The sequence below is a fragment of the Stenella coeruleoalba genome (assembly GCF_951394435.1).
Source record: "Stenella coeruleoalba genome assembly, chromosome: 5".
Lineage (NCBI taxonomy): Eukaryota > Metazoa > Chordata > Mammalia > Artiodactyla > Delphinidae > Stenella > Stenella coeruleoalba.
In genome coordinates, this window is record NC_137150.1 from 1,738,639 (window position 1) to 1,752,481 (window position 13,843).

Consider the following 13,843-nt stretch of genomic DNA (forward strand, 5'->3'; position numbering starts at 1 on the left):
AGCCCAGAAAGAAGGAAATGGCTAGAGAGATGTGTGATTTCCGTGCTGTGAGCGTTGTGTTGTGCTCGTGTAACTCTTGTGCTTAATTAAGGACGCACATTTTTGGTACAACACGAAAACAGAAAACAACTATCTCACACGGTGCTCCACAGAAGGGCTAGCAATCCTCCAAAGCTGGAGGAAGAAGTGGCTTTGCTGCCTTCATGGGAGCCGTGTGTCCATCTCCAGCCGTCTGCTTGCCGAAGGGGTTTTCTGGGGTCATCCTGGCTGCACGTGATTTCTGCCTTGTGGGCTGACACTGCAGTCGAACCCCTGATAAAGGCCTCCCTCTACTGGGGAAGGCCTTCCCGGTCTCTCAAAACGTCAAAACCGAACATACTAGGGAATGAAGATGTTTAGGATCATAGACTTGAAAAGATAGTTTGATGAGATTCAGGGAAAACTACGGGAACAACTGTATAATGAACCCTTGCTGGTTTCCACAGTAACCGTGTCAGGATCTGCAACAGATTCCAAATCAAGGACGTGAATGGTAGATTGGTGCGTTTTTCTCACCTGTGAAATGGAAGTAAGAAAAACCCTCTTCCACCTACTTCTCTAATTTTTATGAGGATCAAATAAAACAGCTAAGGCGGGAACGCTCAGCTCTCCACTAAATTCACTATTGCGTTCCCATCGCTAACCACTGGCCTGTCCCCAAGCTCATGGCTAGACTCCATCTCCTGCAGCTGGCTTGGTGCTGCGACCGGGTCCTGACAGTGCCCTGTGCGCCCCCAGGACTGGCTTTCCCCTCCCCTGTGCTCTCCTTCCCAGTCTGCCAGCAGGAATCAGACGCAGCTAAGGGCCTAGTGGACGCTGAGCTGTAGCACAGCGAGCAGCCTGCCTTCCTGCTCACTGTGTGCAAGAGAGGAGGGACCAGCCGGGGACACAGGCCTTGAACGGTTACCTGACGAAGAAATTCTGTACCAAACGTGGCACACTTTGGAGGGCTTTTTCCTAACTGCAGCAAAGCTCAGCTGAACTGAATTCCATAAAGTGAAAGTGCTTCAGAAACACTTAGAGGCAGTATAAGTGTGAGGTATTTTTCCTGTTTCTGTAATTTTATACAGGTCTGCAGGTGAGGAGAGAGGCAACCATACAGAGAGGGCAGACAAGGGACGCACAGCCTTGCCCTCGGGAAGAGCAATACAGGGGCTGGCAAAACAGGAGCGCCCTTGTTACCAAAGGGGAAAGGTGGAGAGGGGATAAAACAGGAGCTGGGGATTAACATACACACACTACGATATACAGATAACCAGCAAGATAACCTATAGAGCACAGGGAACTCTGCTCAGTATTCTGTAATAATTTATATGGGAAAAGAATCTGAAAAAGAATAGATACTTGTATATGTATAACTGAATGACTTTGCTGTACACCTGAAACTAACACAACATTGTAAATCAACTATACCCCAATATTAAATAAAAATTAAATTAAAAAACCGAACAAGAGTGCCCTTGCCAGGTGATTCCACTCCTCATGACTTCTTTCCAAGACTTCAGCCAGGAGAAGGAAATATAGAATTTAAAGCTCCCTATTTAACCGCTCCAGTAAAAGGTTTAGGGAGACGGCGGAAACACTCATCTCCCCAAAGTAACTCAATCATAACTTATGATGGTGTAAAATCTATTTAAACAGAAATGATTTTCTGTCATAATTTCTATCACTCTCAGGAAACCCCAAACCATATACTTTTATTTCTGTGACAAAAATACATTCTTGTTTTTGTTTGGTGAAATTATAATACATTGTCACAATTCATTTTTAGATGATGGTCTCCAGGAATTTTGTAAAAGTAACTTATTTCGCACCCCCCCAAACCCTGGTGGCTCCACGCTTGCTTTAAGTCAGAAACATTGTTGATTTTTTGCTAATTTTTTCATTGACCAAAACTCCTTGAAACATACACTTGGGACATCATTGGGAGTAAGCCATTTTCAAGTCAACAGGTTAATTATGAATATCGGAGCTTGTTTCTCTACTGTATGACAAAGGGAGAAAGCTTTACCAAAAATTACAGACTTGAGGCTTGTTTAAAAAAAACAGCAAATGAGAGTGTTCTAGATATTTTTAAACAACAAGCAGGCAAAGTAATTTAAACAAGCATTTATGAACTTGTAACTGTTAAAAGATTTATAAAGCCACGTAAAGCCACCAAATTAAATAAACTATTCTCACTCAGCCAACATGGGAAAACAAATATAGGGCTGCAGGAGAATTCAGAATTCACCCTCCACTTCCTGTTTATTCCTATATCAGAAGGAAAAAAAAGACAGATTTTTCCTGCTTTTTCAATCCAAAATGATTTCTCAAGTTAGAACAACATTTGTCCAGCAGCAGAAGTGTTTTCTCCTTCTGTAGGAACTAAAACTAGAAATAGCCAGACTGTCATTTCAGCTGTCTTGATGTTTCTAGATATGAAGGTAGATTCTAGATGTTGAGATTGTTATTTTTTTTAAAGCACTAGAGCCCACAGTATTTTTGAGTATATCGATCTAGTTGCTAATCCTTAAGAGTTCGCTTAAAGACGGTATCAAAAAGAACATATCATTTGCAGTGAAGGGCTAACCTTGAGGTGAAAAGCAGAAATTACTAAGGAAATGAGCTGGATTTTGGCCACCCAAGGCCTTGTCCTGTTCACAAATTTCATAAAAATGTTCATGAATATATAATCACAAATCCTACGTATTTAGATGCAATTCATTATATAATTAGATAGAATATATAAAATTATACCACTATGTGCATTACCATAGAATTAAATCTTATTTATTACATGTCATTTATTACTATATTAATTACTATAGAATTAGATCTAATTTATGATTAAAAACACTTATTCAGGCCCTACTATGCACAGAGCACTACGGTTGGCATTGGTAATAAAGCTCGGACAAGAGACCAGCCCCAGTTTTCCTGCAGTTTACAGTGTGACAGAGGCTGGGAGCAAACAAACAGCTGCATAATAATAAGTTAATCACATGACTCAGCCATAAAAAAGAACGAAATCATGCCATTTGCAGCGACGTGGATGCAACTAGAGATTGTCATACTGAGTGAAGTAAGCCAGACAAAGACAGATATCCTATGATATCGATTATATGTGGAACCTAAAAAAAATGATACAAGTGAACTTATTTACAAAACAGAAACAGAGGGGCTTCCCTGGTGGTGCAGTTGTTGAGAATCCGCCTGCCAATGCAGGGGACACGGGTTCGAGCCCTGGTCTGGGAAGATCCCACATGTTGTGGAGCAGCTAGGCCCGTGAGCCACAACTACTGAGCCTGCGGTCTAGAGCCCGCGAGCCACAACTACTGAGCCTGCGCGTCTGGAGCCTGTGCTCCGCAACCGGGGAGGCCGCAACAGTGAGAGGCCCGCACACCACGATGAAGAGTGGCCCCCGCTTGCCGCAACTGGAGAAAGCCCTCGCACAGAAACGAAGACCCAACACAACCAAAAATAAATAAATAAATATTTTAAAAAACCAAAACAACAGAACAAACAGAGTCAGAGATGTAGAAAACAAACTTACGGTCACCAAGGAGCAAGGGAGGGGAGGGGTAAATTGGGAGACTGGGACTGACATATACACACTACTATGTATAAAATAGATAACTAACAAGGACCTACTGTAGAGCACAGGGAACCCTACTCAGTGCTCTGTAATGGCCTCTATGGGGAAAGAATCTAAAAAAGAGCAGATATGTGTCTATGTATAATTGATTCACTTTGCTGCACAGCAGAAACTAACACAACATTGTAAATCAACTCTACTCCAACAAAAATTAATTAAAAAATAAGTTAGCTACAGCTGGGTTAAGTGCTACAAAGGAGAACAGAACACGTGAAAGAGAAGGACCTAATGAGGGTGCCAAAGAAGGCTGCTCTGAGGACACACAGCAGTGAGCCCTTCTGAGTATCTTTCATGCCCGCTGATCCCCAGATGCCTACACAGGGCTGTGCAAAACCAACCTTAAGAGAAGGGATAAGTTTCCACATTTCCATGCAATTCTTCACAGACTATCCCAAGTTCCCTTGTTTTCAGATTAGTCTTTAATTTTTTCCTGGAACGCTCCTCTCCCCTGCCTCACCTGGAAAATGCTCACACGTCCATAAAACCACCTCTTCTGTAAAGCCTTCCCTGGAAATGTCAGAGGGATACGAGTCTCCTTCTCTGCACCCGTCAAGCCCTGCAACTTCAAGTGTCACAGCACACGGCACGTGCACTAATTTTCTCCTTGCCCGTACATACACTCATCCTCTCACTCAGTAAATATCTACTATGTACCTATTATTTAACAGGCACTGTTCTATGTACTTTCTAAACATTGGGACACAACACTGGGAACAAAATACATAAAAACTTTTAATTTCTGTACCTAGAGCCTGTCTCATTGAAGGTATTTAGTAAATGTCTGATCAATGAGAGAATAAATAAGTTCTCCCTTGTTGGCCAGTTTTATAAAGGAGGACAGCTCTTTGGGCCTATGAGGGGACCTGCTCTTTTTGGTTCAAGGACTGAAATAATGAACTTGATGGCAGGCTTCATAATTCAGCTTTAGCTACTACAGCATGCAGACGTTGTCCTGTTTTTGTTACTGTCTTTAGTGTGTTATATTGTTCTTGGGACTGGATCTTGCAGCAAACCCCTAAGCAGAAGCAACTGTGAAGGGCGGGCAGAGACCGGAACGGTCTCCAAACAGAGCATAATGTTCATGTTTATGGATGCTGATTAAAAACAAAAAAACAATGTCATCTTAAATGGCCTCGGTCAAATAAAATCACCAAGCACGTTTATAGTACTTAATAGAGTTCTAAAATTAAGTGCAGACATCCATCTTCCTGATTGCAAAACTCTTTGTACTGAGCATACTACTTGCCGTCTGCCAGGAAAAAAACCCCAAACCAGCCCAGTGGCCGAATGCTGTCCTGGAGATGAGAGCCTCCTTTTTCAGAGGCAAGGAAAACAAAGGCAGATAAGAAAATGGATGAAATGAGCCCTGAGGGACTGAGGGGGCTGGTGGAGTTTACACTCTTCAAGGCTACTTTAAATAGCAGGCTACCAGCGTGACCACGATCAAGCATCCCTCTGTGCCTCATGGGCTCCCCACGTGGGCTGGGCGCTGGCTCAGAGATGGGAAGTTTCCACCCACCAAGGGCAAAGCGGAGAAAACAAGGACTCAGCACCATTTGGGAGTGTGCCCATGGGTGGAGCCCGTGTGTTAACTGTCCCTCCTTGGGAAAGACTGCCTTGCAAGCTCTTCCTTCTTTTACTTATTCATGTAAAATGTCATTTCTTTTATGAAATGATCAAGACCATAGGGTTGTTTCCCTTTTGAAGTACGCTCCCACCTGTTTTTGTTTTTCATCTGTTGCCCCATGAAACCCCCAAACTGGAATACAACACACCGCTGCTTCCTACCCACTGTTTCAGTGTGGCTGAAGCAGTGAGGAATTTTCCAGACTAGGATTGAAATCCAGCTGTGTGACCTTGGCCAAGTTCCTTAACCTCTCTGAACCTCAGTTTTCTCATGTTTAAAATGGTGGTCATAAAGCCTAACCCCCTGGAGGGCTGTTGTGAGAATTAAATGAAATATGAGTATAAAATGTCCCCACGCCTGGTACAGAGAAGGTATCCAACAAGAGCAGTTCCCCCCCCCCCACCCCGCTACTCACCCCAGGCTTGTAAACACCAGGGACTCCCACGCCACACAAGCTATTCCTAACAAGAAATCAGTGCACTTACTGGGTTCACTGTTGTAGTGTTTGCATTTGGCGTAGGACGGGGTTCAAACTTGTGGATTTGTTTTAGTTTCACAGATTTGTTGAAGCCCAGAGAAGTTAATGGACACAACAAAGAAGGGAAGAAACGGCCCTAGAATCCAAGTTCAGTTTCTGACCTAAAATACCCCATTACACAGCCGGCTCCTTCGCAGCCATGAGCTCTCTCCTGCCTCCCTATCAAATCAGGTCCCCCTCCGTTATTCTTTACCAGACCATCCTATTCATTTTCTTCCAACTCTAAATTGTTTGCCTGTCTTCTGCCCTTGTTCCAGAAGGAACCTGTCTGTCACATCCACTGCTGCATCTCTGGCGCCCAGCACTGTGGCCCTGGAATACAGTTTTTGGAAGAGAATTCTGCACAAAACCAGGGCATAATACAAGAAGGTATGTCAGCAAATGTCGGCTCTGGCATCCTCACCCTTTTGCAGGGTGACTCTGCCACTTCTCCCCATAAGAGGTGGTGTTCACTTCTCTACCCACTGAATCCAGGCTTAACCACGCTGGGCCAATGGGGCACTAGCGAATGTGATGCAACCAGAGGTTTGCACACTGGTGCTTGTCCTGTCTTACTGATGGGAACCTGCCCACCACCACATAAACAAACGCAGGCTAGGTTCACGGGTGAAGAGCCCCAACATGGGGAGAGGGTCCAGTCATCCTGTCAAGGCCCTGGTCATGTGTGTGAGGCCATCCTAGGCCCACCTGGCCCAAGCCAAGCCAGCCCAGACAAGAAGCTCTGCGCAGAATTGTGACAGATAATAAGTGCCATTTGTTTGAAGCCAACAAGCAGAGCTTTTTGTTAGGCAGGAAAAGCTAACTGATATGGAAGATCATAAAATACATCCCACAAACCGCTCCAAAGTAAGGTGCCAGGTGTTTCTGGAAGTAGCTCACTTATAAGGAAATTGCTAATTTCTGGCTTTGGATTGACAAGGAGGTGCGAGCTGAGCAGGAATGAGAGGTGGAGGAACAACTGAGAGGGAGAGTGGTCCTGAAGCTGTTGCCATGGTGCCCGGGCAGGCAGGGATGGCGAGTAGCCGTCCTAGGCCCACAGTCCACCAGAAACAGCTGCTGCCGCCTTTGGCATGAATGCTTTGGGCCATCAGCTTCTGAGTTTTAGAAACTAAAAACAGGACATATCACCATGTACTTTTGCAGAGGTCAGGAAACTAGACCCAAGGGCCAAACATGGTCCACTGCTTGTTTTTATAAATAAAGTTTTATTGGAACAGAGCCATGCCTATTCATTTACATATTGTCTATGGCTCCTTTCATGCAGCAATGGCAGAGTTGAGTAGCTGTAACAGAAACCATATGGCCTTTGAAGCCTAAACTATTTACTGTCTGGCTCTTTACAGAATCAATTTGTAACAACTCCTGTACTAGGTAATCAGGGGAGGTTCCACGCAATGGCTGGGTCTTAACCTGAGTCTTGAAGGAAAGAGGCAGTGTTGATTTGGGCACAAAGGAATAGGGAATTGCTGAAAGAACATTACAAGAAGGAATACTGAGATTATAACCAATGTTACATGACTGTGTGCAAAAGTAATTATAATAATTTCATGACAGTACAAACAATAACTAAGCAGATATACCACTTACTATGTGCCAAGTATATGCTCTATAGTCACTCATTCTATCCTCACAACAATATTAGATGGTAGGTGGTATTATTATCTCCATTTTTCCAATTGAGAAAAGAGAGCAACACAGAAAATGAAAGATGCTTGCCCAAGGTCACAAAACTAGCAAGTAGCCTAGCCAGGATTCAAATCCTGGTGTTCTCACTCTAGATTCCATACTCTTTGAAAGCTACAAAAATGGAAATGTAAATAGGATAAAGGCCAAAACTGTGCATAAATTCTAGCTATGAGCAATGAGATTGTCTCTTAAAGACACCTGAAAATCAGCTTTATAACTTTATATCATGAAACCTTCTTGGCTAACTATACCACATGTTCATTTTATGTACCCTTTGTCCCCTATAAAAATTTGCCATTTGTCCTGTTTAGCTGGAAATCCCCTAACAGGACATCACTATGGTACAGCTAGTGGTTATGATGCCATGGTGATGCTGTGTCAACACAGCAGCCACTGGCCATTCCCAGAGGTAGCCCACAACCCATTCATTAAATTCTGAGGCTAATACTGCCGCTTGGTCCCTAGGGAGACAGAACGTGCTCTTCCCCAAACAATAGTCAATACGGTCATTCCGGTCATGACAGGCGGAAGCTACTGTGGATACTCCTTTTTAAAGATGTAAATTGGGTTCTGTTTGGGAATCCTACTTTACAGCAGGGGATCCCAGCCCAGAGAAGCGATCTTTGATCTCCAGCCAAAGGATGGGCCAGCCCTTACAGGTCAACTGGGGGCCCACGGTGTATGTGCTGTAGCCCAAAATGGTATCATGCCTGGGGCCCATTATAAACAACCAAACTAAAGATAGGCAGAATTCCCGAAGAGACGTTGTTTCTTGATTTGTTACCTCATAATCACAGGGAGAGAGTTCTAACAGATAGTCTTCAATGATACTAACTCTTTATAGACTAACGGAGCTCACATTGATATACCTCTTTTAGAGAGCACCCTGGCAATTCGTTGAAGCCTTAAAAATGTACAGAGCCATTGACTTAGAAATTCCACTTCTACTAATTTATCCTAAGTAAATTGTCAGAGATAAACATGAAGGCTATTTATTAAAGCATTATTTATAGTAGAGAAACACTGAGAACACCTCAATTGTACAACAGGGGATTCATGAAATATATTACGATATAACCATAAACCACATTAATGGCATAGCCATAAAAACTATGCAGTTGTTTAAATTTTGGTCATGAAACATTATTAAATTTTAAAAGAAAGTTAAAACCAGTATACAACATAAAATTCTATCCTTGTAAAAAAAACACCAAAAATAACAAGATGCACATACTAATAGAAAAACAGGTTTAACAGGGGTTTTTCTCCCAGGCTAGAACTATGGTTATTTTAATGTTCTATTTTTTTTATACAATAAATTCTGCATTGTGTTGGTAATTTTTAAAATGATAACAAAAGTTATATTTAATTTTTTTAATATATTTATATATATATAAAGTTATATATTTTTTCCTTTGGCTGTCACATTATACTTTTGCTTTCTCATGTTTTTCAGTTCTATGAATTTTGTCATGTTTTCCCAGCAAGCCAAAATGCAGACCAGTCTTTCTCAACAACCAGGGGGAAAGGCAGTCCACATTTTCAGAGACCCACCCATAGTTCAAAAACCCTTTAGTCGGACGACTGGTTGGCAAGCTCATCTGACTGTTTTGGGCTTATAGTTCTTTATTAAAAAGGTACACCCCAACAGGACTCTGCACAGCTTTACCAAGTTCATCAAACTTGCTTGTGCTGCTACGGGTTTTGTTTTTGTTGGGGTTTTTCCTAAAAAGAGACAGAATCCCAAATTAAAACAAGAGGTCAGGGAATTAGCTGACTAAGAGGTGATTAAAACAGTCTGTACTTTACAGAGTGTGAAACTGCTTAATATGTAGGTAGGGCTTGGGATCTGGCACGAGAAGACACGCTGGATAATTTCTTTTCCCAGGACATAAAAGGAGCAGGTAAACTGAGTTGTAACGTCCCTCATTAAGGTTTCTGGTCATGAGATGACAAAGTTTTTTGAAATAAAGGAGTGTCTTTTCATTTAACTTCCAAATGAGCACTAGACAATGATTTATTTATAGACTGCACAACAAATGGACGGAGTGAACTGGGATGCTGCTGAAACCTGCCCAGATCTCAGGATAAATTTAAGTAGGTTCAGCGAGGGGTTGCCAATAATAAAGCACTAATTAGATGCACAGATGCTTTGATTTTTATCCAGCTGCCAACTGGTTGCCGTGTTCTCTTCCTTGACCACCATATCTGAGGCTACTGGAAGAAGGGGCATTCCTTTCAAACCAACACAACCCCAGAAGAAGAGATATTCCTAAGGCTGTAATGAACTTCTCCAAACCGGCCTCACCCTGTGAACAAATTCATGTTTATTCAAATGATTCGAAAAGGAAGGAAACCTCGCATAATTTCTTTGAGGGGCTGACACTCAGGCGGTGCTTCAAGCTGTATCTTTCAGCACCCAGGATGTGTCAGGCTGTGTGTGAGGTGCAGCTGGGGTCCCGGGTCCCAGGTCCCGGTCCACTCTGTTCCCAGGCCATCAGACGTGCCGGGCGGGAGACCGAATGCAAAAACGGCCCCAGCTGTCCTCCCCCTGTATTCCCGCCTCTTATCTTGTGACTTGGAAGCTCCTCCTGCTAAGAAGTTGAGTTTATGTTCTTACCTGTTGAGTACAGACTGGCCTTCTGACCTGCTTTGGAATGTGTCAGAAGCATGAGTGTGTCCCTTCCGAGCCTCTGGAGGACTCGTGTAGCCCGACTCTCTCTTTTGGAACCCTGCCTGCAAATAACTGGGGCCAGCCCGACGGGATGAAAGGTCCCCCACCAACCGGCAGCACCCTCAGAAGCAGAGCCCACCAGCTAACCTGCGGTGGACCTGGTCCGTGTGGAGCACGGCTAGGACCACACGAAACCCCCAGAGGAACCCGGCCGAGAGCACCGGCCCGTGAGTTGTAAGCCAAATTAACAGTTGTGGTTTCAACAACAAGGACCTCCTGTACAGCACAGGGAACTCTGCTCAATATGACGTAACCACCTAAATAGGAAAAGAATCTGAGAAAGAATAGATGTGTGTATACGTATAACTGAACCACTTTGCTGTACACCTGAAACGAACACGACGTTGTGAATCAACTGTACTCCGATATAAAATAAAAAATTAAAAATAAATAAATAAAAAGGCTGTGGGCTCAAGCCATTCCTTTTGAGGACTGGCTCCTGACCCATGCACGCAGTAAGTGCTAACTCTGCTCAGCTAAATACAAAATGCCTTGGAGCAGCTGGGGGCAGGGAAGGAGGCTGTAGTGCTCCAACGTGTCTGCACTGATCAATGCATCACGCAGTTTTGATGCATAAACAGCACACCTGGAAAAAAAAAAACCAACAGCACACCTGAACTGCCATCGGCGGGAACAGAGAGAAGCCGTGTTATCTAGGGAAGGGCTGGCTCAAGACAGCCACAGATCCTTTGAAAGACTATCTGTGGATGAGGTGGATTTGCCTGTGAAGTCATTCTTTGTTTCTCTTCTCTCTTTAAAAAAAATAAGAAGCCCTTTCACTTAATTAAGCCTGTTGGACTCGATTACGATTGTCTAGTTTGATTCAAAGCAGCCACATAGACTCTCTGACACATGTTCAGCCTCCATGACTCTGTAGGCTGGAATTTTAAATCCAGCTCCCCTGAATTTATGACGCACGCACACACAGTAGCAAGTCCCCACAGGCTGAAAATCAAACTGTAATTCAAAGGCCACAGGGCTGAGGAAACAGCCAGAAGATAAATCCCCATTTCAACCTTGGATTCTCTGCAAGTTGATTCAGGGGATTGTCAGTCATATTTAAAAATGAAATAAAACTACAAAGACACCAGACGGCATGTTCTAAAGAGAAATAGGGGATGCTTTTCAGGACGCCTTCAAAAGGCTCTTGCGACCTGAAAAGAACTGTTACGGGTTATTTTAAGGGCCCTGGAACATTTGGCTCCCATCAGACATTTGCAGAAGTTTCTGAATTAACTAATGAGCTCTAAGGAAGACATGAAACCATCACACACAACCCAGAGCACCACACCGATTGGAGGTGACGCGACAAGATATCAAAGCAGCCCAGTCCTGGAGCTGGGCACTCACCTTACACCCCTCGCAGGCGCTGACCCCGTAGTGGTACCCCGATGACTTGTCCTGGCAGACGAAGCAGGGCTTGTACACCCGAGGGGGAGGAAGTGGAGACGGAGGGCTCGGGACCAGTTCCTCGGAGCTGGTGCTCTGTGTTTCAATCGCTACGGTGGAGATGGGAAGGGGGAGGAAAAAGAGAAAGCGTATTTCAGTTCATTGCTTTTTCACCAGTGAGTTCATAGGCCTCTGCCCCCAATTCAGCAATAACATAGCAAGGATAGGCCCACAAAAAGAGCTGCCAGTGTAGGCACTGCAGGGCGATCCTGACTCTAACGTGGTATTGACAGTTTACAAAGCAATCCCCTACGCCTCTCTCATTTGCAGAGCACCGTGGCACCGTGAGGGAGATGATTTTATCACCATTTTACCTCCAAGAGAAACAGAAACTCAAGGAGTGCAGTGACTTGTCCAAGACCCACTGGGCAGTGGTAAAGCCAAGACACAAAGTCAGATGTTCACTGCACACCCAGGGCTCTTTCGACTCTCGTTCCCCCTAGCTTCCAGTTCAATTAGAGTCTCTGAAATGACCCGCTTGACCCTGTCTCTCACTTAACCAAAAGGAACCTTCCTTAGGACAAAGGAAGAAAATGCCCAAAGCAGCCATTCAACAAGGACACGGAAAGGGCCGTCAGCACGCGGCCAGAGCCGAGATTCGCTAACAGCAGTGGCGGCGAGACCTTTGCTACTCAGAGCCCTCCTTGGGCCAGGAGCGCCAGCACCACGTCAGAGCTTATTAGAAAATGCGCTATCAGGCCCCAGCTCAAGTCCGAGGAGTCAGATCTACCTCTTAACCAAACCCCCAGGTGACGGAATGTACACTTAATGTTTGAAAAGCACTGCATTACATTAATGATGGCATAGCCTGACGTTGCTTTTCAGTCTAGACTTACAAATACGCGATCCCCCATCTCATTATTTAACCACCCAAAATCCATGAGGAATAGGAATTTATAGAACTTGAGATCTAGGTATTCTCCCATCCCTACCCTCCAGATTTATGCTCAATGTCAAAGCAAGACCTGGCCCTATTCCTATAACAGGCAAAACTGCTCACAAAGGATGAGGAAGTGGGGAAGGGAGGGGCTGAAAGTGGTCAAATAATGTTCCAGAATCTTCCAACCTCCAATCACTTTACAATACACAGCATATTTCCCAGAGTATACAATTTCCAGTTGTTCCACTGTTCACCATCTCCCAGATTAGCTACTCTACCCACTGGATTGTCCGATAGCCGAATTTTCAGCAAGTCAGCTCTGCCCCCTGCACGTACTGTTAATCCATCCTCGTCTGAGACCTTGCTGCCAGGCCAGCCCAGTGACCCAGCAGCATCTCTCACCCCAGTTACCGCAGAAGCTTCTGCACTGGTCTCCCGGTGCCCACCCTCCCAGCCTAGGTCCCCTCTGCACACGCACAGTCAGATAACTGCTCCAACGTTAAAATCACTCTGTCTCCCTTACCTGCCGAGAGCCCTCACACGCTCCAGCAGCCACCGATGAGAGCAAAGTCAGTCTCCCTGCTGGGCCCCGCAAGGCTCTTCAGGATATGGGCCTTCAGTAACATCACTGAATTCAGTGACTCTCCTCATTGATTGACTTCTAAACGCTTGGTTTCTGTTCCATCTCTTGAACAGGCCAAGCTCTCGTACCAACTTACGGGTATTGCGCTGACCACTCTCCCTACCTGGAAATTCTCAGAACTTCACACGTCTAGTCCCTTTTCTCTCTTAGATCTTAGAGCAAATGTCACCTCCTCATGGGTGACTTTTCTAAATAAAAGGCCCCTTCCCACTTCTGGTCACCGTATCTCATTTTATTTTGTTTTCTATAATACCTTAACTAGTGTCTAAATGTAGAAAGTCGGTTTCTGTACCGACTTTTTATATTCTACCTGTGCTACTCCTCCCCAAGTATGGGTCCTGTGAAACCAAGGAACTCAGATGAATTGTTTACAACTCTGTTCCAGGCCTAGAAGAGACACTGGCACATAGTAGGTGGAGAATCAATAAATATTTGTTGAATTAATACATGAGCTTTTCCCCTTTTCCTTATTTGTCTTCATTCCAAGCCCTAAGTGCCCTTCTAAGTGCCCTTTAAGGCCTTGTTAAATGGTAAAATTAGAAACCAAGTAGCTTTCACATACTCATTGGCTTCCTTTAAAATTAATTAATTATCCCTTTGGAATAGAATC

General features: G+C 44.2%; 1 protein-coding gene across 19 annotated transcripts in view; it reads right to left on the minus strand.

Moving 5' to 3' along the window:
• RARB (retinoic acid receptor beta) overlaps window positions 1-13,843 on the minus strand; it is a 1,070,304-nt gene that overhangs the window by 141,158 nt on the left and 915,303 nt on the right. For all 19 annotated transcript variants that reach the window (XM_079921499.1, XM_079921514.1, XM_079921515.1 and 16 more), the window contains one exon: window positions 11,612-11,760. In XM_079921499.1, the coding sequence (XP_079777625.1) occupies window positions 11,612-11,760 (149 nt within the window). The remainder of the gene's footprint in view (window positions 1-11,611; window positions 11,761-13,843) is intronic.